Source organism: Stegostoma tigrinum, chromosome 35, assembly GCF_030684315.1.
Source record: "Stegostoma tigrinum isolate sSteTig4 chromosome 35, sSteTig4.hap1, whole genome shotgun sequence".
NCBI classification, from domain to species: domain Eukaryota; kingdom Metazoa; phylum Chordata; class Chondrichthyes; order Orectolobiformes; family Stegostomatidae; genus Stegostoma; species Stegostoma tigrinum.
The window spans coordinates 16148123-16175126 of NC_081388.1; the positions used below are offsets into that span (position 1 = coordinate 16148123).

The 27004-nt window shown below is 44.2% G+C and overlaps 1 protein-coding gene across 9 annotated transcripts in view; it reads right to left on the bottom strand.

Annotated features, from left to right (window-relative positions):
* The window catches only part of nfixb (nuclear factor I/Xb), a 641619-nt gene that overhangs the window by 569322 nt on the left and 45293 nt on the right, over nt 1–27004 (bottom strand). Inside the window, exons 1-2 of one of the 9 annotated variants that reach the window (XM_048522056.2) lie at nt 13919–13968; nt 12924–13049 (exon numbers count right to left, since the gene is read on the bottom strand). The exons of 7 other annotated variants lie outside the window; for them this stretch is intronic. In XM_048522056.2, coding sequence (XP_048378013.1) covers nt 12924–12950 — 27 coding nt within the window. In that variant the 5' untranslated portion in view covers nt 12951–13049; nt 13919–13968. Of the gene's footprint in view, nt 1–12923; nt 13500–13918; nt 13969–27004 lie in introns of those variants that run through there. One more of the 9 variants, XM_048522055.2, reaches the window with a different exon arrangement.

Consider the following 27004-nt stretch of genomic DNA (forward strand, 5'->3'; position numbering starts at 1 on the left):
AAACTAAGTAAAGATCTAGCCCACCAAGTTTCTCTGCCACTCTCTATTCTGCTTGTTCATTGATGCCAGTTGCTTGAACAAGTGACAGGGCAAGTACATTGTATGTACACGCCACAGAGTACTTGTCAGGCTCCAGGCTGCAACGCTGTTAGGCCTTGACAATGGGAGGAGAAAGAAAATCAAATTTCACCACAGAATTGCTTGGAACAATGTATTTCCATTAGGACACTGAAAGATGGATTACTTCACGCTGTTTGCAGGTAATTTCAATGTAAAGTGAGCTTTGCATGTGAAAGGAACCATCCTGCTTTGAAATCATTGTTATCTCCTTGGTTCCAGGAAAGGTTTGACTCCAGATCTGGTCTTTTATTGGACTTCCTGGGGTCAGGATGTTGGACAGAATTGCCGAATTTTGTTCTGAGCCCTGATTGGAATTTTAAGTGCAGGAGGAGGCTATTCAGTCCCTTTGACTGTGCTGACTCTGTTAAGGGCATCCCAATTCATTCATGCTGTCAACCCATCCCTTGTTCCTTCCCAATAGGTCTGATTTCTTTTTTTAAGGGTACATGAAGTTACCTTTTGAAAGTTACTATTGCATCCTACTCCACCAGCCTTTCATGTACCAGTCTCATACAGTGAAGATATTATCTTCCATCTCTCCTCAGGTTCTTCTGCCAATTGTTGCCATTTTTTTAATCCTAGAAAGTTCTTCTAATTGGTTTTCTTCTTTCACTGGAAATGGGCATTGTTACAACACTTGCTATCCATTCCTAACAGCCCTTGAATGAAGTAGTGCATTTTAAAGCGTGGTTAAAAGTCAACCACAATGCTGTCAGTCTGGAGTAACATGTAGACCAGACAGGGTAAGAACGTATGCAAAGGGCATGAGTGAATTAAATGGATTTCTACAACAATCGATGGTAACTTCCAGGTCATTGTCACTGAGACTAGCACCAATTTCAAATTTTATTAGTTATATAAATTTAATTGCAGAAATTATAAATTTTATTAAATTCCACCAGTTGCCAGGGTGGGATTTTGAACCTGTGTCCCCAAAGCAGTATAGTTAACAAAGTGTGAAGCTGGATGAACACAGCAGGCCAAGCAGTATCTCAGGAGCACAAAAGCTGATGTTTCGGCCCTAGACCCTTCATCGGAGAGGGGGATGGGGAGAGGGTTCTGGAATAAATAGGGAGAGAGGGGGAGGCAGACCGAAGATGGACAGAAAAGAAGATAGGTGGAGAGGAAAGTATAGGTGGGCAGGTCGGGAGGGGATAGGTCAGTCCAGGGAAGATGGACAGGTCAAGGAGGCGGCATGAGGTTAGTAGGTAGGAAATGGAGGTGTGACTTGAGGTGGGAGGAAGGGATAGGTGAGAGGAAGAACAGGTTAGAGAGGCAGGGACAAGCTGGGCTGGTTTTGGGATGCAGTGGGGGGAGGGGACGAGCTGGGCTGGTTTTGGGATGCAGTGGGGGAAGGGGAGATTTTGAAGCTTGTGAAGTCCACATTGATACCATTGGGCTGCAGGGTTCCCAAGCGGAATATGAGTTGCTGTTCCTGCAACCTTCGGGTGGCATCATTGTGGCACTGCAGGAGGCCCATGACGGACAGGTCATCTGAGGAATGGGAGGAGGAGGTAAAATGGTTCGCGACTGGGAGGTGCAGTTGTTTATTGCAAACCGAACAGAGGAAAGCATTAGCCTAGATTACTGGTCCAGTGACGTTAACACTCTGCCATCATCTCCCCTAACTCTATGACAATTACTTTTAATTTTGAATATATTCATTAAAACTCTCTAAGCTTCCCTACTTCCCTAGTTTCTTCACATAGCTAAATGATTTCCTCCATGGATAAGAACAAAAGCATCTGATTTCCTGTTCCTAGAGTATAGGCTCATGCTAACATTTGGCCCCATGGTCCCATGAGCCTTTTGTGGCTTAACCAGATGGAGCATCAGTGGGCATCTCAACCATGTGGAGCATCGCAACAGCAAACCCCTGCCCACCACAAACTGTCCTGCCTGCAAATTGTACTCCCATTGTATAAATGGAACAGCACAAATATGAACTGAAAGGGCACTTTTGAGGTACTGAAATAATACCTTATGCCTTGCAGGAGAGTTATCAAATGCTTGATCAAGCAGTGAGGTTTTAAGGGGCATGCTGCTGGAATAGAATGGTGGATGCAGAGTGAGGAGCTCTTGTGGCACTGTGGTAGCATTCCAGCTCTGAGCTCGGGGATGTCCATGTTCTAGTTCCTACTGGATCTCGAGGTATGTCATAAGATTCCTAAGCAGGCTGCTCAGAAAATATCTAAAGGTTGGGTGATTCAGAGAGGAAATTCCAATCTAAGGACCAAGGTAGCTGAAGACAGGGCCACCAATGGTGGGAGTAATGGAAATTGGGGAACATGGAAGAGGCTAGAATTGGAGCAACAATCTTCGAGAGCTACAGGAGAGTACAAGCGGTGAGGCAATTGTTGCTTCATTTGAGGATTCATAACATACCCTCTACGGACACGCAAGTTGCAGATTTCATGTGCCAGATGCAGCATTGTCAAAAGTCAATTAATCAAGGCCTCTGATTTTTCCATTGTTTACAGGCACTTTAGAGACATCTAGGGGTTTGGGGAGAAAGCAGAAATATGGTATTGACATAGAGGATCAGCCATGATCTGATTGATTGCACAGCAAGCTCAAAGGGCTGAATGGCATATTCCTGCTCCTAGTTTCTATGTTTCTATGTCTTCAGGACAAACAACAAGCACACAAATATTGAAAAGGTCTACATGAGGGAAGAAGGGCTAGCAGGATCTGCCAAGAGGCTTCTATAAAGTGACAGAGGAGAATGTTCATGAGGATAATAAATACTAATACTGACCACTTGGGCTGCAGGCTGTATCTGTGCTGTGAGCTCCATTTAGTTCCATGTACAGTCTTTGTACATATCTTCATTCCATACTCAAAACATAACAAAGATTTCATCATCTTCACATCCCAGTAAGGTACTCATCACCAATGGTCAGCATATAATGCTGTTATCTAATCCCATGTGCTTTTGAGTATGCCCTTGCAGTAGGTGCCAGTTTCAGCCTATGAGCTATGGCAAGCCAGCCTCTCCCTCGCAAGGACAACCTTCTCTGAAATGGAAACAGCAGCAATTCTCCTGAATTAGGAAGTAAGGGTTTGTGTTGTGGAAAAGAAATGTCGGTTCAGGTTAGTGGCCACATGCTGATGAAGAGTCAGTGTGTAAGATCAAGATTGAACTCAACTGTCATACTTTCTCTGCTGAAACTGTTTGTGCTCAGAGCTAATGAATGATATTCGTAAATGTGTGTACAAGGGAAGTGGCTTGGAATTCAATTCCTAACAACAGCTACAAGCTGGAGAAGGAAATTGAGGATTGTATATGGATGAGCACCAGTACAGGATATAAAAGATGCCACTGCACTGTACGAGGTAAAGCAAATAATTCATGCAGTCCTAATGAACAGTCCTGCCAAAACAACAACACTCAAAACAGATTACCTGGTGAAGTTTTCCTGAAGCTGCACAGGGCCTTGATGAGACCATGTCTGGAGAACTATGTATACTTTTGAACCACTTATTTGTAAAAGGTATAATTGCAGTAGAATCAGTCCAGAGAAGGTTCATATGACTCATTCTTGGGATGAGGGGGTTTTCTTGTGAAGGAAGGTTGAACAATTTTGGCCTATATCCCTTGGAGTTTAAAAGAATTAGAGATGAACATATTTAAACATATAAGATCTTGAGGTAACTGGATGAGGCTTATGGAGAATACCAAGAGAACATTCCTTCCTGTCGGGGGAGACTAGAACTGGGGGCTCCCCCTAGTTAAATAAGAGATCCCACTTCTAAAATAGAGATGGCAAGGTTTACTTTCTCTTCATCATGAGATGTTATCAGGGTGTGGAATGTCTGCTCAGGAGATAGTGAAAGCTGGGTCTTGAAATTTATTCAAGGCTGAATGAAACTCTCAACAAACAAGGTAGCCAAAAACAACAGGCAGTGGTGGTGGTGGGCCTGGAGGGGTGGAGGAGCACAAACAGTAAAATGGCGCTGACACCACCATCAGCTTAGCCATGACATTATTGAATGTCCAAACTGTCTCAATGTTTTCCCAAGTTCAAGGTTCCAATGTTCTTCTATTCCGATGGTCGTGTACTTTCCTTGCTTTGTGCAATTTGCCTCTTCCATCTGCATACTTAACAACAGTGGCTGCACCCGTAAAGATTATCCCTTGGTTGTAAACAACATTCAGATGTTCTGAGCATCCGATGCCTCACCCCTCACCCCCACAACCATTCAATTGATCTGCACCCCAACTCAATTTTCCCACCTTGGCTGGTTTACTATCCACTGATATCCTTAACCAAACAAAACTCATTTACTTTTGGTTTTCAAAATTTTAATTGTCCTTCAGCATCATCTGGCTTTGAGTAGAGTAAGTGTGAAAATGTGCTGCCTGATCCTCCTCTTGAGCTGTCTAGCTCCAATTTTAAGAATAGACCCCCTCATTTGAAATTTCCCCACCAGAAGAAAGGGTTTTAGCAACTATCCCCCACCCTCCACCATGGAATTGTCCATTGGCTTGGATCTAGTTTTGAGAAAGGCCTCTTGCTTTAGGTATTGGAGCTGCCACTGGTGCTACTGCAGGACAATGCCTTTTATAAAGGGAAGGTGGAAAAATGAAAGATATGTGGTGGTAAGGAGGATAAAAACAGTTACAGAGATCCATATCAATGGTAAATTATAGGCAGAAAAATGATGACTTCTCAGCAGCCAATATTAATCTAGATTAATCTGGATGAGATCAGAACAAGACAAAGGAGGGTTTCCACTGTGATTTTCTCCTTAAACTCCAAGGATATATTGTATGTTTTCAATGCTGATTTAAATTCAGAGCAAGAACCTTGAAGGCATGTTGTTTAAACACAGGATTTTTTTTCTGGTAAATTGATAGTTCAAAGCAAACATAGTGGGTTGACCTCTTGCACCCATCCTCAAGATTAATCCCACTGTGTGTAATCATGTGGTTGGACTAATTTATGTTTACGTATCTCAAAAAAGGAGAAAGAGATTTCCTCTACATTTTAGCACTTCAACTTTCACTGTGCAATTTGCTCCACAAACCAGTCTCTTGGCATTTGTTTTAGATTCAGTTATGCCGCCACCAAGCTCAATTCCTCCAAGTCTCTCTTCCCTGGCCTCAAAAATTTTGTTCCAACCCAACTCAAATTCACCCAAGACTTCCTTGCTCATTTCCTGTCCCACACTAACATTTTTTCTCTTGTTTCATGGTACATAGGCATCACCAGCTATTGTTGTCCATCTCGTGAACTATACAATCTCCAGGCCATTTTAGTGAAGAGTCAACCAAATTGCAGTGACTCTGGAGACAAACGTAGGCCAGACTAGGGAAAAGTGCCAGATTTTTTACCAACTTTACCCAGTTATGGAGTGGTATGGTGACAGAGTAATTAGCACTGCTGCCTTTTGGGGCTAGGGACCTGGGTCCAAATCCAGTCTTGGGTGGATCCAGATGGTGTGGAGTTTTCATGTTCTCCCTGTATCAATGTGGGCTTCTTCCCACATTCCAAAGATGTGTAGGTGGATTGGCCATGCATAAAAAATATCCCATCGTGTCCAGGATGTGTGGGCTGGCCATGATTAAAAACCCTACATGAGGTTTGGGGTCAGATAATTTTTGGAGGGTCAGTGCAGACACGATTGGCAGAATGTCAACACAGTATGGAGCTGGAGGAACACAGCAGATCGGGCACAATTAGAGGAGTAGGCAAGTCAATGTTTTGCATCAGGACCTCTTTTTGCACTGTATGGATTCTATGCTGTTCTCACACCACCTTACATCTCAAGGGTAAGATGACTGTGTACATTTATCTATTGCCCTTAAACCCCTCCCCAATGTCTGAGCACCAGTTTGTCACCACCAGTACATTTCCAACCGTAGCCTCCATTCTGCTCTCAGCAGCAATACTTTGGCTATTCTGAATCTGTCCTCTTTATCTCATCCCTAAAACCCACCCTCAGCTTTGAGATCCTTTCCCCAACTTTCCCAAAAAGACAAATTCTTCACTTGAACCTCCTGAATGTTTCTGAAGTTCTCAGCACTGCCTCTTGCTTCAATGAAAAGTTATGGTCCCTAGAGGCCCAATGGAATCGCATAATTTTTTTTGGCAAAATTGCCATGCAGCTTTGGCTGGAGCTGATGCAGGTGAAGTGTTCAGGGTCTGATATCACCCCAGACACACTGAGGTGAGGGATGTGAGAGTAGGAAATATCATGTCATTTCAGCAGTGCTTTGTCACTCTGTCACTGTGTGGGATATTTTAAGTCGTATGTCGATCAGAGACACAGGGCCATGGACCCCTTGTTAACATTAATATCTAAGACTATTCTGTATGCACAATCCTGTCCATAAATGGAAAACTACCTTGCTCAGAATGTCAGTTACCCTAGCAATTAGCGAAAAGCCTGTTGTTCATGCTTATTGATGCCCTATGTCTTTTGGCTTTGAGTGACACCTTAGATTTGGCAGTTTGTCTCAGCTGCCAGTGCTTTTGCCTCTGTAGGAGGCTGGCAGATTCAAATTCCATTTGCTACTCAAACACACCGTTCAGGCAGGACTGAGGAAAGCACAGCACTGCCATCCACCAGCTGAAATGGTAAACTGAGGTCCCAATTTCTCATTCTGGTGGATCATAGATAGTGTTATTTGAAGGTAAGCATGTGTCAACGAAGGAGTGATTGCAGGAACACAAGGGTATCCCAGCCAAAAATTCTCCTTGATGCAATTATATCCTATATTTCTCCATTCATCCAGCTGCTGTTTATGGGATCATGCTTCGCATGGTCTAATGCCTGTACTGGCATAGTAAACAACTTGATTCCACATCAAAGCAAAAATTATGTGTTAAGTGTCTACCTCATTATAAGTAGCATGATAAAGTTCTAGATAAGATGCAAAGTTTTCTATTGTATACTACTCTAACATGATTAGAAATTCACAGCTGATGCACACTATAGAATAGTAACACACTATGCTTAAGAGTTTACTGCTGCAATGCCAAATCTTATTTTACAAAAGCATTTACTGTTTATTTAAACTACACTCGTAGCTGGAATATTTATTGAAATGCAAACTATTTTAATCTGACAGACAACAAAAGCAACAATGTGTACATCCAGTATGATGAACAAACCCACGGTATATAATCAGACAACCATTTGACACTGAGTTACATGGGAAATATTATGAAAGATGATCAAAAATGTTCCTCAGAGAAGTAGGTTTTAAGGATGGTACTAATAAGTAGAGAGAGGTAGATGTGAGAGGGTTAAAGAAAAGGATTTCCAGACATTTCTTTTTGCCTAGGCAGCAAAAGCTTTGTGAAGCAATGAAAATTGGAGATATTCAAGAGGCTAGAATTGAAGGAGTGCAGATATCCCAGTGGTGTGCAGGGCTCAAGGAAATTACAGAGATGGTGGAGAGGTTGAAGCTGGAGGGGTCTGAAAACATAAATGAGAATCTGATAACAGTAAACAAATCAAGGCTCGCAACTTTAAAAGTTTTTTTTCCACATCTGTGCGTAATGGGAAAGTCATTTCCTGGACTTCAGATTTGATATAACGTACAGAATGGATTTTGGACTATTCTGATTAAGCAAGTGCATTGTATGACACTAAAGCTATTGAATGCATTAGAGCAATAAATGCAAAAAGTGTTGGGAATACTCAGCAGGTCAGACAGCATCTGTGGAGACAGAAACAAGAGTTAATGTTCAGTTCAGTGACCTTGATATCTACGCGAATTCTCAGGGTGACACTGATCAAGTGACGAGTACTGGTAAGGTTAAAGTAAGTTGGATGTGCTGACCACCTGATCCACATTTCAAATCTAAACCTAGTAACACAATCAAACAACCTTGCTTTGCTATAGGTCCTTTGTCTTTCTCAACATATCCCAAAATATTTCACCTGTCAATTTGAAATATGGCCACTCTTACAGTACCAGGTGACGGCCAAATAGTGCACAGCAAGCTCCCACAAACAACAATGCTACCGAGAGCAGAGGCATTTGTTGAGAATAAGTATTAGCCAGGTCACTGAGGAGAAACATAGAAAATAGGAGTAGGAGGAGGCCAGTCAACCCTTTGAGCCTGCTCTGCCATTCAATAGGATCATGACTGATCATCCAACTCAGCACTCTGTTCCTACTTTCACCCATACCATTTAATCCCTTTAGCCCTAAGAACTATATCTAACTTTGCATATTAGATGTTACCACACACATGCCTCTTACCCCCCCCCCCCATACTCTCTTCCATGGGATATCTCACATCCACTTGGAAGGGCAGCCAGTGTTTCTGGGTAATATTTGGTAATATTTTCACCTAAAATGGCATCTCCGACAGGACAGCACTCCTTCTCTACTGCACTGGGAGCTGGGTTTGCACGGAAGGATTTGGAGAGGGTACTTGAACCTCACCATCGCTACCTCCACTGAACAAATAAACCTTTACGCTTAGAGCCACCAGTACAATTCGATGAGCCAAGCATAAAGCTTGAAGCGGAACCCACCAAACAGACAGGTAACCTTGTCAGGAGACTATTCGTCGTGGTGGTCGTGGAGAGCGGAGAGGGGGAGAGAGAAAGGTTGGTGGTTGAAATAACCCTGAGCAGAAAGGTTTGCCAGTAAAATAACGCAACAAGATCACCCCCAAACCCACTAAAAATTGCAATAGCTTAACAGAGAATTTGGACTGATGCTGAATCATGTACATTGAAGACTTCCCGTTGGTTTAAGCAGACGAAGACCCCACGAGTGCGTGCCACCCTATAATTCGCCATCTGCTATTCTCCATACAATACGAACAGCCATTGTATTCCGAAGGCAAGCCATTGTAATCCCCGCCTCTTAGACTGCCAATACAGAAAGGAGAAAATGAACCCATGTAAATGAAATGGGGAAGGAGATTAATGTGAAAAAATTATAAGAATGCAATTTGCCATTCACAGTCCTCTTACAAACCAAAGATGCCGCAGACTTTTTGTTTAAAAGGGAAACGGGAAGAGGTGCCTTAATGTACTTCATTTGACAACGGCCTCTTAACATTCTAACTGAGGAAAAAAAACATGCTGGCAAATATAATGGAAAGGGTGTATAGGGTCCTATTAGCGAGGAACAGGCAAAATGTCCCCGTTGAAAGCCCTTCCCTTTGGCCGCTGATTTGGGATGAACGGTTTTGGAAATGCCGGGGTATTTTTTTTTGTCCAATTCTTTCAGCATGTGTATCCCGTTATACCCCGCCTAACTGAACTATTCGGAGGGAACGCAACACAGGCGCGTGAATTTCCTTCGCTGGTTTGACAAAAGGCTCGAACGGATATCGGGAATAATTCATCCACTGAACCAGTGGCCAGCTAATGTCAAACCCAAACAACGCTCAGACAGCTTTTATTCTGACTACACGTGTACTGACAAACACCCAATCTATAAATTGTGCCCTCGCACTCTCAACTCAGGCATATATCTCGTTCATTTTTTTAAAGAAATCTGCATTATCAATACAGAAACCTTTATAAATTTATGCCTCTCATAATAATCCCTGGTTGTCGAGGAAGCGAGTCGATAATAGACTGAGAACTTTGAAAAGAAAGTTGCACTGGGTCCCGAGATAGAAATTGAACGTCCCTCGGCATTACATGACACTGTTTTGTCCTTCTGAGGCACTTCTTTTTATTCTGCTGTAAACTCAACTATTTTCAAACGCAATAGGAAAACTATGAGGAAAAGACACTCGCACATCACCACCCTCTGACTTGTCTCCCAAATTATTACAAAAAAAACACACATAATCCTCACACCTCATCTCTGATTCTTCGTGATAGAGTTGGTGCTCGGGGGTGTAATAACTGCTCTCCCTTCCCTCCAGGGTTTCATCAAAAGGAACGAGAGAAGGGGGGAATGTAGATTACGGGGGTAAAAGAAACGACCGGGCTGTAGGCGGATAATCGTCCCCCATCTTGCCCCTCCCGACCCCCTTATTAGCCCTCTTTTCCGAGCCATCTTTTGCACTGTGAATCGCCGCCCAGTCGAATAGCGCGCAGTTAAGTGCCGAGAGGGAATCCCGAGAGTTTCTGACTTAAATAAGAGGCGGCTGAGGCATGTCTCCCTCTACTCTGTTAACATAACCTCCATGGGTGAATTACCATTGAGTAACCTATGGTACCCCAGTGAAGGGCTACTTGGGCCAAGAGTATGCGAAAGGGGAGCCTGATGTACAAAGTCAGGACAGTGATCATCAGTGTGGGACTGTGCATTGCATCATTGCAAAACTGCATGTGTTCCCCCATCTCCTGTTTCCTCCAATATCAATAGCGCAGAACGTAAGAGTGGATAGTGCACACGTGAAAGTTTATAATTAGACTGTAATCACCCTCACACACCGTCCCCAGCGCAACCTGAAAACGCACAGGCAATGAATTAGTCCATTGTAATATCTGACGGTTCTGGGCAGACCCACTATGGCCAGCACAGAAAGAGTTAAACGGAGCAGCGCTTCTCGCAAACCCACATTTACCCTCGTCCAAATATTCCAGAATGAAGAAGCTGGTAGGAATTCGTGTCAGGGAAAAAAAAATGAATTCACCCCATTCCTCACAAATCACACTTTATAAATAGGCACAGCGACCATTCAAAAGACTCTTACGCATTATTAATTCATATTTTGTCACAAATACGGAATTAATCACTACCGTCACTTATTAATGAATGAACAAGCATTTAAGTAAGTGGAGCACACAATAGGACTCGCATGTACTCGAGTAATGCTTCAGTGACAAAACTCAAAGGTCTGACATATTTGCAAGTGAAAACTGAGTTTAAAATAAAACCTGCACGCCTTGTTGAAAAAAGTTCAAGAGAGCGCGATTTTATTTTCAAATGTTAATCTAGCACGATTTAGCGTCACCTCCTCCGTATGAACTCAATAGAGAACACGGAGAGATACACAGGCAGATTTAAAATAACACAGTCTGTGAGGACCCAGGTGTTCACCGCCTCCGCTTTCGCTCCTTAAGGTTTATTTTCCTTCAGAGCACACTTTTTATTAGGACAATGTTTTTTCTTAAGTCAGCTTTCCTTTTGATAAATTGGAAGATAGGGCTTTGAAAATATAAACAGCGCTATTAACGAGCTTCATCTGTGTATTCTCACGACCTTTCCATTGTATCACACACCGCAGAATCTGTTGGATGGGCCGGTACTGCAAACGCAGTTATTATTCGATCGGATTTTCTTTTTTTTGGAGGGGGCAAGGATGGGAAAATCTTTGTAAACAACAGGCAATCGCAAATTTAATATAAAATTGCCGAAGATCCCATTACCACTGCGAGGTTCACGCCAAGTTTTGCAATTGTGAATATATGAGTTTGCCCAAACGGGCAGATTGAGCGATATTAGTTTCTTTATGCCTTGCTTATGAAAGAGAATGTCTGTAACTAACTGACAACAATCAAAACGAGTCTCTTTGGTGCACAAAAAGCTAACATTTTGGTGGTTTAAGATTATTTACACTGCCAAAGTCTTGGCTTGGTACCTACGAGAGAGGAGGCAATATCCATGCAAAAGTTAAATAAAATACTACAGATGCTGAAATTCCGGAGGGCACAGACCTAATGTTTCTCCCTCCAACGATGATTGGCAACTGCTTGTCAGCATCTCCAGTTTTGATATTTTTTCTGCTTCTGGTTTAATTTTAATCCTTCAGTCCTCGGCTATAAAGCTGGGGTGGGCAGCTCTCAACGTACAACAAGCCAGCGCTGGACAGGAAGGTGTTCTTTGATGTTCAATGCAGAAGGATAGTGAGTTCAGCAATTCCAGTTCTACTGAATGCTTCTAAACCGAGTGAACTGCTTGTCACCGTGAAAAGAAAATTAATTCGCCGGCTACCGACAAAACCCAAGGTCTATTTACATCAGCTAAATAGATGTAATACAGAGTCCCATTACCGTACAATACCCAGCATCAGTATCATCTCAAGGATTATATAGATATATTTCTAAATACATCACATCACACTTCCAAAGCCAGAGGATATTTATCTCACGCAAAATATTTCTGAAATGGCTTTCGTCATTTAGAAATCTGGAGCAAGTCTGTTGTCTCATATTTTTTAAATGTTAGTATAACTTTTACATAACGTCCCACAACTGCACAGAAACATTCATCACAATGAGCAGCGACACTGCCAGATAGATTCAGCTCGGAATCGGCCTTTTTAAAAAGCACACACACACAATTTCTGTTACCTAATATTGTACAGACCAGACCACGCCACAATTGACAGTTACAATACTAAGAATGCACTAAATTCCTGTGAAATTACAAATTGCACCCACTCCTGAAAACAGTACAGGGGAACAGTACAAACACAGGCCTTAACGCCCATTTCAAAATTCAACTGGAAACAAGTTAGCAATAACTCAAGGCACATCCGCCTTGTTATTTGGTTCTCTCCCTCTCTATTCTATAGCACTGACATTGAGGCCGCTATTCCAGATTGGAGATGAATTTGTATAAATTTGGGGTAACCGCCATTTTCTGTAATGACAGCCATGTGCCGGAATACAGAGGAATCTGGATTGATGCCGTCAATGTACATTCCGGAGAGAGAGAGAGAGAGAGAGAGAGAGAGACGAAAAACACACACACAACCAGGGAAGGAAGGGTGGCGGTGGAGAGGGGAGGGGGTGGAGGCGTGTGGTGCGGATAGGAGAGAGACAAAAGTAAAACAATCGCATTTTGCATTCAATATCTTCTTCCTTATTTTATAGAAAAGAAAATCATTGTAAATAAATCCACCAGAGCCAAAGATCATTACCTGAGTCAGGCAGAGCGGGGAGTACATAGTTACTGCGGTGTAGAATGAGTTGTGTTAGAAAGCCGGTTTCAGACTCTGTGCGGGAGTCTATTTTCCATCCTGAACTGTAACCCCGGCCTTGAACTTCTGAAAGCGAAAGTTAACACAACGTTGAAGTCTGAGTGTGTGTGTGTGTGTGTGTGTGTGAGTGTGAGAGAGAGAGAGAGAGAGAAAGAGTGGACGAGAGAGAAAAAAAATACACGCTGCACTGTGCACGCTGCCGTTTCACAGCCTTTAACGACACAAGCAGCATACAGAGGAAAGCACAATCCACCGCAAAGATTGTTGTCAAAAACTTTCTCAGCTTTTTTTGTGGGGAGAGAGGTGGTCAGTTACACGTGACGTAATAAAACTGACCTGGCAATGTTGACTTGGAGAGAGGGAGAGAGAGGGCGAGAGAGAGAGAGAGAGAGAGAGAAAGCGAGGAGTGGGGGGTGGTGGAAGGAAAAATGAGAGGAAAATAAAGCCCCAGCAGTGGCGTTCGAATTGTCAAACTTTGCAAAGATCGCTGGACGATATGAGGCGCTCGGAAACAGACGGCTGCCTTTCCCTCAGAGGCAGTGACACCGCCGCTTGCGTTCCTCTCTGTCTGACGATTCGCTCTCCCTGTAATGGGAGTCATCAGAGCTCCAGTAATCTCCCCTCCCTCTCTCCCTTCAACGAAAACACACAAAAAATATTTTATTTATCGAAAAAAAGGGCAGTAATTTTCTCACTTCCTCTAATCACATTCCCATTTCTCTCCAAACATTTGTATTGTCTGTGCGAAGTGAATACTAGCAGAAACTTGAGTTCGGATGGAAACTTTTCTTTCGTTGATCACTCCCGCCCACCCCCTCCCCTTAAAGAAAACACAACGGAGTTGACGGTGTATACACGGCTCCTTTTTTTCTGGAGAGAGCCCTCTCCCGCTTTCAGACAGAGACAGAGAAGGGAGGGGAATTTGGCAAGCTTACAGAGATAGTAACGCGCCGCTCCTACAGCCCGCGGAACCCGGGGTTTGTGCTGCTTGTGCGAAGAGAGGGAGGGAGGGAGGGAGGGAGTCTGCCCAGTCTGACTGCAATCGCTGTGTTTTGTTCGTCAAAGTTATCACGCCGCTTTATACGTGAAAGAAGGCATTCATATCAACTTTTTTTTTCAAACATAAGTATCCAAAATTGTTGCCTTTTAAAAAATACAAAGACAGAAGTGGATACCAGCGATTGCAACTGTACGTAACTTGCGTTTGGGATTTGTAAAATGCTGCCTGAAAAATATTTTTTGTGCCTGTGTTGAAAGGGGACAATGGGATTGGAAGGAAGCTCTCGCTCTCTCTGGTTTCAAATAAGTTACATTTATAGCGTTTGGGAAGGTTTAGGAAGGTGAGAGCTGGTCTAGGTCTGAAGTCTATTTGTGTGTGTTGTTGCAGAAATCGCCCGCTACCTCTACCCCTCCCCACTCTTGTACGAGTCACGTCTACAGCTCCTGCCTCTCCTTCCAACCCGAGACGTCAATCAGCTGCCCAGGATCCCTGGTACCCGGTCCCAGGCAGGTTACGGACAGCATTGCGGCAGGAGAAAGAGTGTCCCTGTGCGTTGAAAGAGAGAGACAGACAGATCTACTGGCAGCAGTCTCTAATGGCTTCCTCGGACGGGGCAGAAGGGGCTTTGGAGATACCCAGCAGCGGGGCAGGACGTGAGCTCATTGCCTTCCTCGACCCTCCTCTCCAACGCTCACACACCCACCCCACCCCCACTTGCCATTAAAAGCTGATTAAAATGCTTCGTGTACCGTTTTGAGAGGAAGCAAACAAAATCAGTGCTGCGTTTCTCCTACGTTAATATCAGTCCCAACCGCTCTGCCGTCCTAGTCTAATGGTAGTGTCCCTACCTCCTGGGCTAGGAGGCCCGGGTTCAGGTCCCACCTGCTCCAAAGGTATTGTAATAATATCTCTGATCAGGTTAACTGGAAAATATCCCAAACGTTTCAACCTGAGAAGAGGTGGGCAGAGAAGATTATGCATGATTCACAACTTTCGTGTTTTCAGCTGCCCTGAGTCATTGGTGTGTGTGTGTGTGTGTGTGTGTATTTGGAGAAGGCGGGGAGGGGGGGGGCGGGGAAATGGCGACAACAGACATTCTGAGACAAGATCACACTGAAGCTCTTGGTGAATGTGTCGCTGCTTTTAGCCGTTTCTGAGACCTGTATGTGTGTGGCCTTGCAGTTCCACATACTCACTGCCATACTATCAACTGTCGAGATTTCTCCTGGTGTGAACCTAAGCTGACTATCAGTCGCAGTCCCTTTGGGGTTAGTCATTTTTTAAAAATATTGAACATCACCCTTTAGCTGCCAGGTACAGATTTAAGCAACCAATGTTCACTTGTTAAATTCAGCACCAACAAACTCAAGTACACACGATGAACTGCCGACGACTGCTCCCTGCTAAATTCCAGGTTTATAGTCAATGCACGTTGAAAGTAAAATCTTCATATTATCTTAGAGCAACAATTAAACTTTACTGTGGAGGAACTGGATACTTTATTTGTCAGTGACCAGTTTTTATTGGTGTCTTTTTAGCCCGTTTTTACTGGCGTTTAACATGCCCCTTGCTGTTTTATGAATGAACACTCTGGTTAGTGTATTTTGACCTGTTAACACAGATATCTAGCCATTTAGACAAAAAAGGCTAGGAGTGAAACGGGGTAGCTCGGAATGTCCACTAACCTGTTACTAAAAGTAGCACACAGAGCCACTCTTGGGTGCACTGCTGATCAGCTGATAGTTGGTCAGCTGACCTACAGCCAGGCCTCTGACAGTGCAGTCTGTAATGTGCAGCGCAGCGTAGTGTTCAATCCTTCAGGAACCAATATGACTAGTTCCTGGGGAGCATGTTTGCAGGGCTCTGGGGGTGTGGGGGAGGAGGGCAGAGGCCTTTACAGGTTCTTGGGGGGAGGGAAATGTGTATGGTTCCACAAAATCCCTTGGCATTAAAGATGCCTTGCCACCTTCAAACTAAACTGGAAACGGAATAAAAACTCACACAATATCACTTTAATTTCTTCGAAAGTCTCCCAGTCTCTGACACTGGCTTCATTTCCTCCCAGTGGTCTATGGTCCCAGGCTGGAAATCCTCCCACTTCTCTGCAAAGGTGTAGCCACCCTGGTTTAACCTATCCTGGGGAAAGTTTAATGTGATGGGGAAGGAGCCACCAGGATGGGAAAAATGGTGTTCATGTCACTGGTCTGGAAATCCAGAGGGGTTTATACGCTGCTTTGGTGGCTGGTGGAATTTGAAATTAACTCACTAAGTCTAGCACTGGAAGTTAGTCATGCAGCAAAAAACTCTGTGCTGCTAAGGGTAGTGCCTCTGCCTCTGAGCCAACAGCACCTGGTTTGAATGTCACTCCAAGGCTTATAGCCAAGGGAGATGTACAGTAATACAGCCTTATAAAACTGTAAATTCTACAAACGGAGTTTGGCCATAGATCAGCTATGAGCCCATTGAATGGTAGAACAGGATTGAGGGGCTGGGTGGCCTAATCCTGTTCCTCTGTTCCAATACCCAGTAAGAGAGGGAGAATTTCCGTATCAGCAAGAACCATGTGGGAACTGCAGCGTAACGGCTTCCCATGTTAACAGATTCAATGTGGAGGTTCGAGCCACAAACAAATGAGAAGGGATTATCACCACAAAATCATCATTAACTGAACCAGTTACTAATGGAAATGTGCTTTCCTCTTCTGATTCGGACTATATGTGACTCCTGACGATGTGATTGACCCTAAATGGCACAGCAAATCACCCAGTGTGCCAAACGACTACAGAGAACAGATGCACCAGGTAGGTGGCTCACCTTCTCAAGGGGCAGGCCATAGTTATTGACCTAGCCAGTGATGGCCACATACCATGTAAGAATAATTAAAGGAAAAGCTTATACCCAACATCCTCCTCAAAGCCATGTCTAAGATCACAAACTCTGTCCCATGATTGGGGTATCAGAGGACTGGGTTGCCTAATCATTTAATTGTGTCACGTGTCTGCTTTGAAGAGTCTCGGGGGTCTCTGGTCTCAAGAGACTCGGGCAGTTATTGGGAATCTTTGCTGGCACTCTCCTCATTGAAACCAATCTTTTTTTTGTTTTTCCTTAATTTTTCCACATTTATCAAGTTTTGAGACATTCAGCTTGATCCAACTTTTCTTGTGGTCAGGGAAAAACACAGGCCTAATGGCGTTACTGGGCCTGGCAGTTTGGGAGATGGGCTTTGACTATTTTATATACAACCACAAACTCCAGAATCATTCCGTAATAGGCCTCTGTTTAACTCAGCTGCCTCACACCTTCAGGTTTTGAGGCCATTAATGACACCAGCAGCACTTGCTGATTAAGTGAAAGCATTCAGAAATATGTGAAGCAGATGTATGAACAATGAAATGTTAATTCCTTGTAGTTCAATTTTAGCCTAAGTGTTTAGTCTCTTCCAAAGACATGCTCTCTTTTTGATTCCATCATTTGCTGGCTCTCCATCCCAAAAAGCATCTAATGATTGTCCTGTTCCTTTTTTTGGGAGGTGGAAGGTTAGCTCAGTTGGCTGGAATGCAGCATAATGCCAACAGTATTGGTTTCATTTCCACACCGGCTGAAGTCAACATTCCAGATTCTCCTTCACAATCTTTCCCCCAGCATGGTGACCTTCAGGTTAAATAATTTCTAATTGTCTATCTCTAATGCGAGAGCAGTCCTATGGTCTAAAAGGACTACAGTGACTTTACCACTGGCATTGCCAGTGACCAGCTGAAGGGACCTAATTCCAAGTGATCCCTTTAAACTCAAGCAAAGCATCCAACCTCTTACTTAATATCTGTTCATAACAGTGGGATGAATTTGGGGAAGTTTCAATCTACATCCGTGGTGACACCCAAGGGTCCTCCAACAGATGTCTCCCAGTTTTTCAAATATGTTTCACTAGTGATGCTTCCTAATTTGGTCAGACATCACACAATACCAGGTTATAGTTGGACAGGTTTATTTGGAAATAAACTTGTTGGACTATTACCTGGTGGCGTGTGATTTCTGACCTTGTCCACCCAGTCCAACAGTGGCACCTCCACATCATAGCTTCCTAATTAAACAGGAAAAGGTCCTCAAAATACTTTGCAGCCAAGGCCCATGAATGTCCAAAATCATTGTGACGCCAGTTTAGACTGGGCATATATTTGATGTACGCTACAGAGGGTTTTGTTGATTGGGATAAAGTTCACATCCTAAATCGCACCAAGATCTATTTACCTATTACTGGTTTGCTCAGTGGCTTGCATGTTCTCCCAATCCTAAGCAATGTTTCCAGATCGATGCATGGTCTCTGTGACTTCCATCTGAAGTCCATTTTCCATCACATTGAGCATCCTGCATACTGAATTTAATCCCTTCACTTCAGGCATTCAGCTGCCTTGGAGGTGGATCTCCTTTCGTAAATCTCTCTGCCTCTCCAACTTACTCTCCCATTTTAATACATTCATTACAACCCATAACTGGCCGAGGGGTTGGTCATTAACATTTCTAATATCTTCTAATGCAGCAAGGTTGCCACATATTGTTTGGTAACACTCCTGCCGAAGTGTCTTGAGATATCTTGCTATTTCAAGGGGACTGTATAAAGGCAAGTAGTGGTTGTTGCTTCCAAAGAAGGCAAAGAGAAAGAAGATTTAGGCAACATGTTTTTGTTTCAAATTTACAGCAATAGCAGTTCTTTCGATTTTTAAAGACAAAGAGGGGTTCACTTTTTGTGGTTTTACTGAAGACATTCCTCTGAAGAATTAAATTGCTTTTGAGACCTCAACCCTAGGCATCACTAATTAATTGCTTATCACTATTGACATATGTTCTTTGATCTCCTTCATTGCTAGCAGTATTCTGATTTTGTTATAGCAGATGGTACATAGCAATAGCAGATACAAAGCTTTCTGTATCCGAGCACTGATAAAGAACCCGTTGTGCAAAATTACCTCTCTTCACTTATTACAGTGTGTTTGACTTTACACCAGGCTCATGTCACCTTTATAAGTTCTGGGTTTTCCACATACAATAGAACCTCAATTGTCTGGCCATCAAGCACTTTCAGACACTATTTTGTTAATAAGTGTAAATTACTTTGTATAGTGGCACCTTGAGGTAATCTCAGTTGGCTGGATAACCAAGATAACAAAGTGTGGAGCTGGACGAACACAGCAGGCCAAGCAGCATCTCAGGAGCACAAAAGCTGACGTTTCGGGCCTAGACCCTTCATCAGAGAGGGGGATGGGGAGAGGGTTCTGGAATAAATAGGGAGAGAGAGGGAGGCGGACCAAAGATGGAGAGAAAAGAAGATAGGTGGAGAGGAGAGTATAGTTGGGGAGGTAGGGAGGGGATAGGTCAGTCCAGGGAAGACGGACAGGTCGAGGAGGTGGGATGAGGTTAGTAGGTAGGAAATGGAGGTGCGGCTTGAGGTGGGAGGAAGGGATGGGTGAGAGGAAGAACAGGTTAGGGAGGCAGAGACAGGCTGGGCTGGTTTTGGGATGCAATGGGGAGAGGGGATGAGCTGGATTGGTTGTGTGATGCAGTGGGGGGAGGGGATGAACTGGGCTGGTTTTGGGATGTGGTGGGGGAAGGGGAGATTTTGAAGCTGGTGAAGTCCACATTGATACCATTGGGCTGCAGGGTTCCCAAGCGGAATATGAGTTGCTGTTCCTGCAACCTTTCGGTGGCATCCTTGTGGCACTGCAGGAGGCCCATGATGAACATGTCATCGAAAGAATGGGAGGGGGAGTTAAAATGGTTCGCGACTGGGACCCATTGTCTCAGCCTGTTCCTGCCCCTCCGAACGCATCTCCACCTATCTGGACTCTATTTTCTCCCCTTTGGTCCAGGAACTCCCTACCTACGTCTGTGACACCACCCACACCCTTCACCTCCTCCAGAACTTCCAATACCCTGGACCCCAACACCTCATTTTCACCATGGACGTCCAGTCCCTATACACCTGTATTCCTCATGCAGATGGCCTCAAGGCCCTCCGCTTCTTCCTGTCCCGCAGGCCCGACCAGTCCCCCTCCACCGACACTCTCATACACCTAGCCGAACTCGTCCGCACCCTCAACAAATTCTCTTTCGGTTCCTCCCACTTCCTACAGACAAAAGGGGTGGCCACTGGCACCTGCATGGGCCCCAGCTATGCCTGCCTCTTTGTAGGTTATGTGGAACATTCCCTCTTCCGCACCTACACAGGCCCCAAACCCCACCTCTTCCTCCGTTACATTGATGACTGTATCGGCGCTGCCTCTTGCTCCCCAGAGGAGCTCGAACAGTTCATCCACTTCACCAACACCTTCCACCCCAACCTCAAGTTCACCTGGGCCATCTCCAACACATCCCTCACCTTCCTGGGCCTCTCAGTCTTCATCTCAGGCAACCAGCTAGTAACTGATGTCCATTTCAAGCCCACTGACTCCCACAGCTACCTAGAATACACCTCCTCCCACTCACCCTCCTGCAAAAATTCCATCCCCTATTCCCAATTCCTCCATCTCCGCCGCATCTGCTCCCACGATGAGGCATTCCACTCCCGCACATCCCAGATGTCCAAGTTCTTCCAGGACCGCAACTTTCCCCCCACAGTGGTCAAGAACGCCCTTGACCGCGTCTTACGCATTTCCCGCAACACATCCCTCACACCCCGCCCCCGCCACAACAGCCCAAACAGGATCCCCCTCGTTCTCACACACCACCCCACCAACCTCTGGATACAACTCATCATCCTCCGACACTTCCGCCATCTACAATCCGACCCCACTACCCAAGACATTTTTCCATCCCCACCCTTGTCTGCCTTCCAGAGAGACCACTCTCTCCGTGACTCCCTTGTTCGCGCCACACTGCCCTCCAACCCCACCACACCCGGCACCTTCCCCTGCAACCACAGGAAGTGCTACACTTGCCCCCACACCTCCTCCCTCACCCCCATCCCAGGCCCCAAGATGACTTTCCATATTAAGCAGAGGTTCACCTGCACATCTGCCATTGTGGTATACTGTATCCATTGTACCCAGTGTGGCTTCCTCTACATTGGGGAAACCAAGCGGAGGCTTGGGGACCGCTTTGCAGAACACCTCCACTCGGTTCGCAACAAACAACTGCACCTCCCAGTCGCGAACCATTTTAGCTCCCCCTCCCATTCTTTAGATGACATGTCCATCATGGGCCTCCTGCAGTGCCACAAGGATGCCACCCAAAGGTTGCAGGAACAGCAACTCATATTCCGCTTGGGATCCCTGCAGCCCAATGGTATCAATGTGGACTTCACCAGCTTCAAAATCTCCCCTTCCCCCACTGCATCCCAAAACCAGCCCAGTTCGTCCCATCTCCCCACTGCACCACACAACTAGCCCAGCTCATCCCCTCCCCCCACTGCATCCCAAAACCAGCCAAGCCTGTCTCTGCCTCCCTAACCTGTTCTTCCTCTCACCCATCCCTTCCTCCCACATCAAGTCGCACCTCCATTTCCTATCTACTAACCTCATCCCACCTCCTCGACCTGTCCGTCTTCCCTGGACTGACCTATCCCCTCCCTACCTCCCCACCTATACTCTCCTCTCCACCTGTCTTCTTTTCTCTCCATCTTCGGTCCGCCTCCCCCTCTCTCCTTATTTATCCCAGAACCCTCTCCCATCCCCCTCTCTGATGAAGGGTCTAGGCCCGAAACGTCAGCTTTTGTGCTCCTGCGATGCTGCTTGGCCTGCTGTGTTCATCCAGCTCTACACCTTGTTATCTTGGATTCTCCAGCATCTGCAGTTCCCATTATCTCTTATGGCTGGATAACCAGTTTGTGATACAGAGTGATGCCAATCAATTCCCACACAAGCTGAAGTTACCATGAAGGACTTCTCTTCTCAACCTCTCACTTTTCCTAAACCACTACCAGTCATCTCTTTGTAATGACAGAACAGCCCTTTGGTCCTCTGGGATTATGGTGACTTTACTTCCTGGCCTAGTTAGACCATTTGACATAGCAGGGAGGATTATAGTTCCTATATCCACTATCATAGAGCTGTGCAGTCTCAGCGCCATTTACTTCACGGAAGGAGACTATTTGATCCATCTAGTCCATGCCTGCTCCCTGCACAGCAACACAATCAATCCCATTTCCTCTGCTTTATTCCTGTGGCCCCACAAAATTATTTTTCCCAAACAGTTTCCTTTTGAAGTTATCCAGTCTCTCTAATTCCACAGTAATGATTTCCAGGGCATTATCCCATCATCCGAAGGGTCTAGGCTCGAAATGTCAGCTTTTGTGCTTCTACGACACTACTTGGCCTGCTGTGTTCATCCAGCTCCACACTTTGTAAACACCCACATGCGGTTTGGGCTTCGTTGAGATCTTGTAGCAGTATGATACAACTGAGTAGCTTCTGGACCATTTCGGAGGGCAGTTAAAAGTCAGCCACATTGCTGTGAGTCTGGGATCCTAGACCATAAGAGGTAAAGACACCAAAAATCCACATTTCCCTAAAGGATATGGGTGAAAGAGATATGTTTTTATGTCAATCATCAGTAAGCTAGTGCTTTAATTCTAGATTTTAAAAAAATGAAATTTGAATTTTTCTAAATGCCATGGTCGGATGTGAAACCATGTCCCAAGGGCATCAGCCTGAAGTTCTGGATTAATGGTCAAGTCATATTTCTTGCCCAAAGTTTAAATTCTCAGATTGCTCATGCTTGTACAATCAGCTGGTGGGAAAACATTTGCTTGTCTAGCTCATCTAAACCTCCTAGAGTTTTCTGCTCCTCTATCAGATTTGCTCGGCTCCAATAAAGGTCACCCCAACCTCTCCAATCTAACCCAGCTGGAGAGAAATGAGTGTGGATAGGCTCTGGGGCTGCCCTGAGCTGGGAGAGATGTTGCCATTACTTGACTTGTAATCCAAAAAACCAGGCTAATGTTTGAGGGACAGGTGTTCGAAGCCCACAATGGCAGCTGGTGGAATTTGAATTCAATTGATAACGTTTGAAATACAGAACTAATCGCAATGAAAGTTATTGTGAAACCATAGTTAGTCATTGTAAAACCCATTTGATTCATTGTTACTCTTTAGGGAAGGAAATCTGCTGTCCTTATTTAGCCTGGCCTACATAAGACTCCAGACCCACAGCAATGAGGCTGACTCCTAGTTGCCCTCAGAAATGGCCCGAGTAAGGCTCTTAGTTTAAGAGAAATTAGAAATGGGCATCAAATCCAGGTCTTGATAATTTGCATGAAATGAAAGAATGAAGAAAAATATAAGGCCAGGTGTAAGGCCTCCATTTATAAGCTCAAGTCCCATTCTAAAGTCTAAGCTGCATTTCTGTGTAGTACTTCACTTTTGGGAGTGAACTTCCCATTTTTAATTTATTCACAGAATGAGGGCACTGCTAGCTAGGCCAGCATTTATTGCCCAGAGGTTAGTTAAGAGTCAACTATATTGCTGTGGGTCAGGAATCACGTGTAGGCCAGATCAGGTAAGGATGGCAGTCTCCTTCCCCTAAAGGGCGTCAGTGAACAAGATGGATTTTTCCTGACAATTGGCAGTGGTCTCATGGTCATCATTAGACACTTAATTCCAGATTTCTTTTGTTGGATTCAAGTTCCACCACCTACTGTGGTGGGATATGAACCCAGGTCCACAGATCATTACATAGGTCTCTGGATTAACAGTCCAGTGATAATAACACTCGGTCATCCCCTCCCCACCGTCCTGAGTGAACGTAAAAGATCTCAAGGTATTCTTCTCAAACAAGAGCAGTGGTCCTCGCTCCAGTGTCATGGGCAATAATCTATTGACATGTTCAAGAGATCTAATGATCCTGTCATTATCATATTCCTGTTTGTGGGAAATCAGCCGATGTATTGCCCTCCACTGAGATAGCTACTAAACTTCAGAAGTACCTCCATGACTGTAATATGTTTTCAGACACCTTGAGACCAGGAAAGGTACTATACAATGGCAGATTTTCCTTTGTTCACAGGTAAATAATTTGTCAATGCTGACCAATCAAACTCACCAAAGAACAATAGCCCAAATGCAAGTTTGCATCTTTAGCAGAGGAATGGGAAGATTCAAAAAGGTATTGGTCAGAAGAGGCAGGGAGAAAGGAACTACACGTGGCACAAACACGTTGCTATTTTAAAAGTGAAGGTCATTGCTAGCCTTGAGATGTCAGGATACTTGAGGTCCTACGATAGTATACTCCTTTTTAAAGTGTGCATGGTTAGGCCCACTTGGGACCTTAGTAGCACTGATATGCTGTTCCAGATCTGAAGTGATCGTAATAAAGGATTAGCAATCTTGTTCACATTAGCAGCCATCTACTCTGTAATGTGATGATCTGATACAAACTCTAGCAAGCTCGGCAGCTGTGACACTGGATCCTGCACCCTGTTCTGTCACCCTAATGTACTTGTATAGTTTGATCTGCCTGTAAAGCACCTTAGACAACACTTTTCACTGTACCTAGGTACACATGACAATAATAAATAAAATCAAATCAACTCCTTCACCTCTCATTATTTTCAATGTAGGGCTTTGTTGCAGCTTTTAATTCAACACCCTCCCTCAATGACTCAGATCCTACAATAATCAAGAAACTAGCATTGCACTACTTCTCAGACCACAGGGTGAAGGACTAGCAGTCACAACAACAACTGCATTTATATGGCACTTGAAATGCATTTGTAAAAATCTAGGTGCTTTATAGGAGCAGAGTTTGCATCCAGGCACATGAGGAAGCATTGGAAGATGCAACTAGAGGCTTGGAAAAGGGGTTTGATTTTTAGAAGCCTAATGAACACGTGAACAAACAACATGCCTAGGCTATTCAGCCCCTTGAGCTTGCTCTACCATTCAATAAAATCGTGGCAGATTTGATTGTGACCAAAAATCTGCAATCCTGCCCATGCCTCTAACCTTTCATCTGCCTGCTAAACAAGAATCTATCTTCTCTGCTTTAAAAATATTCAAAGACTCTGTTTCCAAGGGCTTGTAAGGAAGAGAATTCCAGGGATTCACAACCCTATAACATAACTTTAAAAATGACCTAATCTCTGTTTTAAAATGGGCAACCTCTTAATTTTAATCTGTGACCCCTAGTTTTGGAGGATGGACTAAGAGTTTGAGAGGTAAGTGAGTTTACAGAGGGAATTGAGGCTATACAGCTGACAGCCTGTGGAGTGAAGGAATTTGTGAATGCATACAAGGCCAGAATTGGAGAATTACAGTGTTGTGAATCTGGAAAAGTCCCAGAGATAGGGAAGCTGTGGAGGGATGTGAACACAAGAATGAGAATTTTCGATCCTCATAATTTAGCAATACAGTCAGAATAGTCCATTTCCCTTTGACTTCCTCTCCAAAAGAAAGCTGCATATTTCTTGGATTAATGTCCAATCTGGGAGATGAGGCATATTTGAATACGTGGCATTTATTTGGCCAGTCATGTCACAGAAGGGGACAGCTGTTTAACTGCTGGTTGTAACTTCTAGTTGAAGCTGGAAAAAATTGTGATTTGCAGCAGATTTAAGGACACTAACTTTTACAATTTTACGTTTAAAACTGTTGTGTTGACCCATGATGCCCAGAGCACTCTCTGTACAAAAAACAAAATGCACCTTTATCACAGCTGTTAGGCATTATGGGCTCAATTACATGCTACAGCGCCATCCTAGAAAAACAAGATGATTATAGGCACACCACTATTTATAACAGCTCTGTAATGCTGCAAGTGTTAACCAGAGACCACTGCACAGTTAAAAGTGATGCAAACGTCAGCAGACCCAAGTTATACTATTAACTACACACTCAAATAGCTGGTTAGCTCAGTTGGCTGGACAACCACATCAGTCAATTCACACATCAGCTGAGCACCTTCTCAACTTCACATTTTGTCAGAGACATGATGACCCTCAGGTTAAACCACGACCAGCTGTCTCTGTCTGATGTGGGAGCAGTCCTGTGGTGGCTTGACTTCATTCTCTTCAACAGGAAAACTTAGCTGTTTGCCTACTATTCAGTCAAAGTTTAACGCAAAACATCTATTGGGGCTCTGTTTCTAACACAACAGTGGAACAGGAATTTAAGGAGCAGTTTTAGTAAGAGCCACATTTACATTACCAGCAATAGGAAGAGCTTGTTTGGTGCAATGTCAAAACAATCAGAGCAGCTAGCTTCAGAGGTAGCTACTCATTCTCTAATTAAGTTCAACAATTAATTTTGCCATTTCACCAACAACAATTCTGCATCCTCCGCATAGCTAAAGCACATTCAAGCCACAACAAAATGTATAATTGTCACTTTTTTTGGTGTGCCTACTTTTTCATTGACTTTTGTATTTTGCAAAACCTGAAGTATCATCTCACACAAGAATCTGTGCCTGCATGGCTAAAGATGTGCCATGGTTGAATCATAGAATCTTACAGTTAGGATCAGCCCCAGGGTGAGGTGGTGGTGTAATGGTATCATCTCTGGATAGACTGGTAATCCTTGGCCACAAAATCATTTTTGGGGAGCAACAGTTCAAATCCCACCATGGCAGGTGGTAAAGCTTGAATTTAGTGAGTCTTGCAATTTAAAAATCAATTTGGTTTTGGTAGCTGTGTAACCACTATTGGTTGCTATAATCACATTTGTTCGACTCATACCTTTTAGGGAAGGAAATCTGCCCTACCTACTTGATCTGGCCTATGAAAATAGGTATTTTGAGTCCAGTGACTCTTAAATGTTCTGAAGAAGAGTCACTTAATTCAAAACATTAACTCTGTTTTCCCTCCACACATGCTGCCAGACCTGCTGAGTTTCTCCAGCAAGTTGCTTTTGTTTCAGATTTCCATCCGCAGTTCTTTGTTTTATTTTAATGGCCTGGTCTACACAGATCCATGGCAATGGGAATTGACTCTTTACTGGAGATGGACAATAAATGCTAGCCCAGCTATGACATACCATGAATTAACTTTTTAAAACATTGTTTCACCCCATTCCTCTTTTCCCGTGCTCCTCCAAAT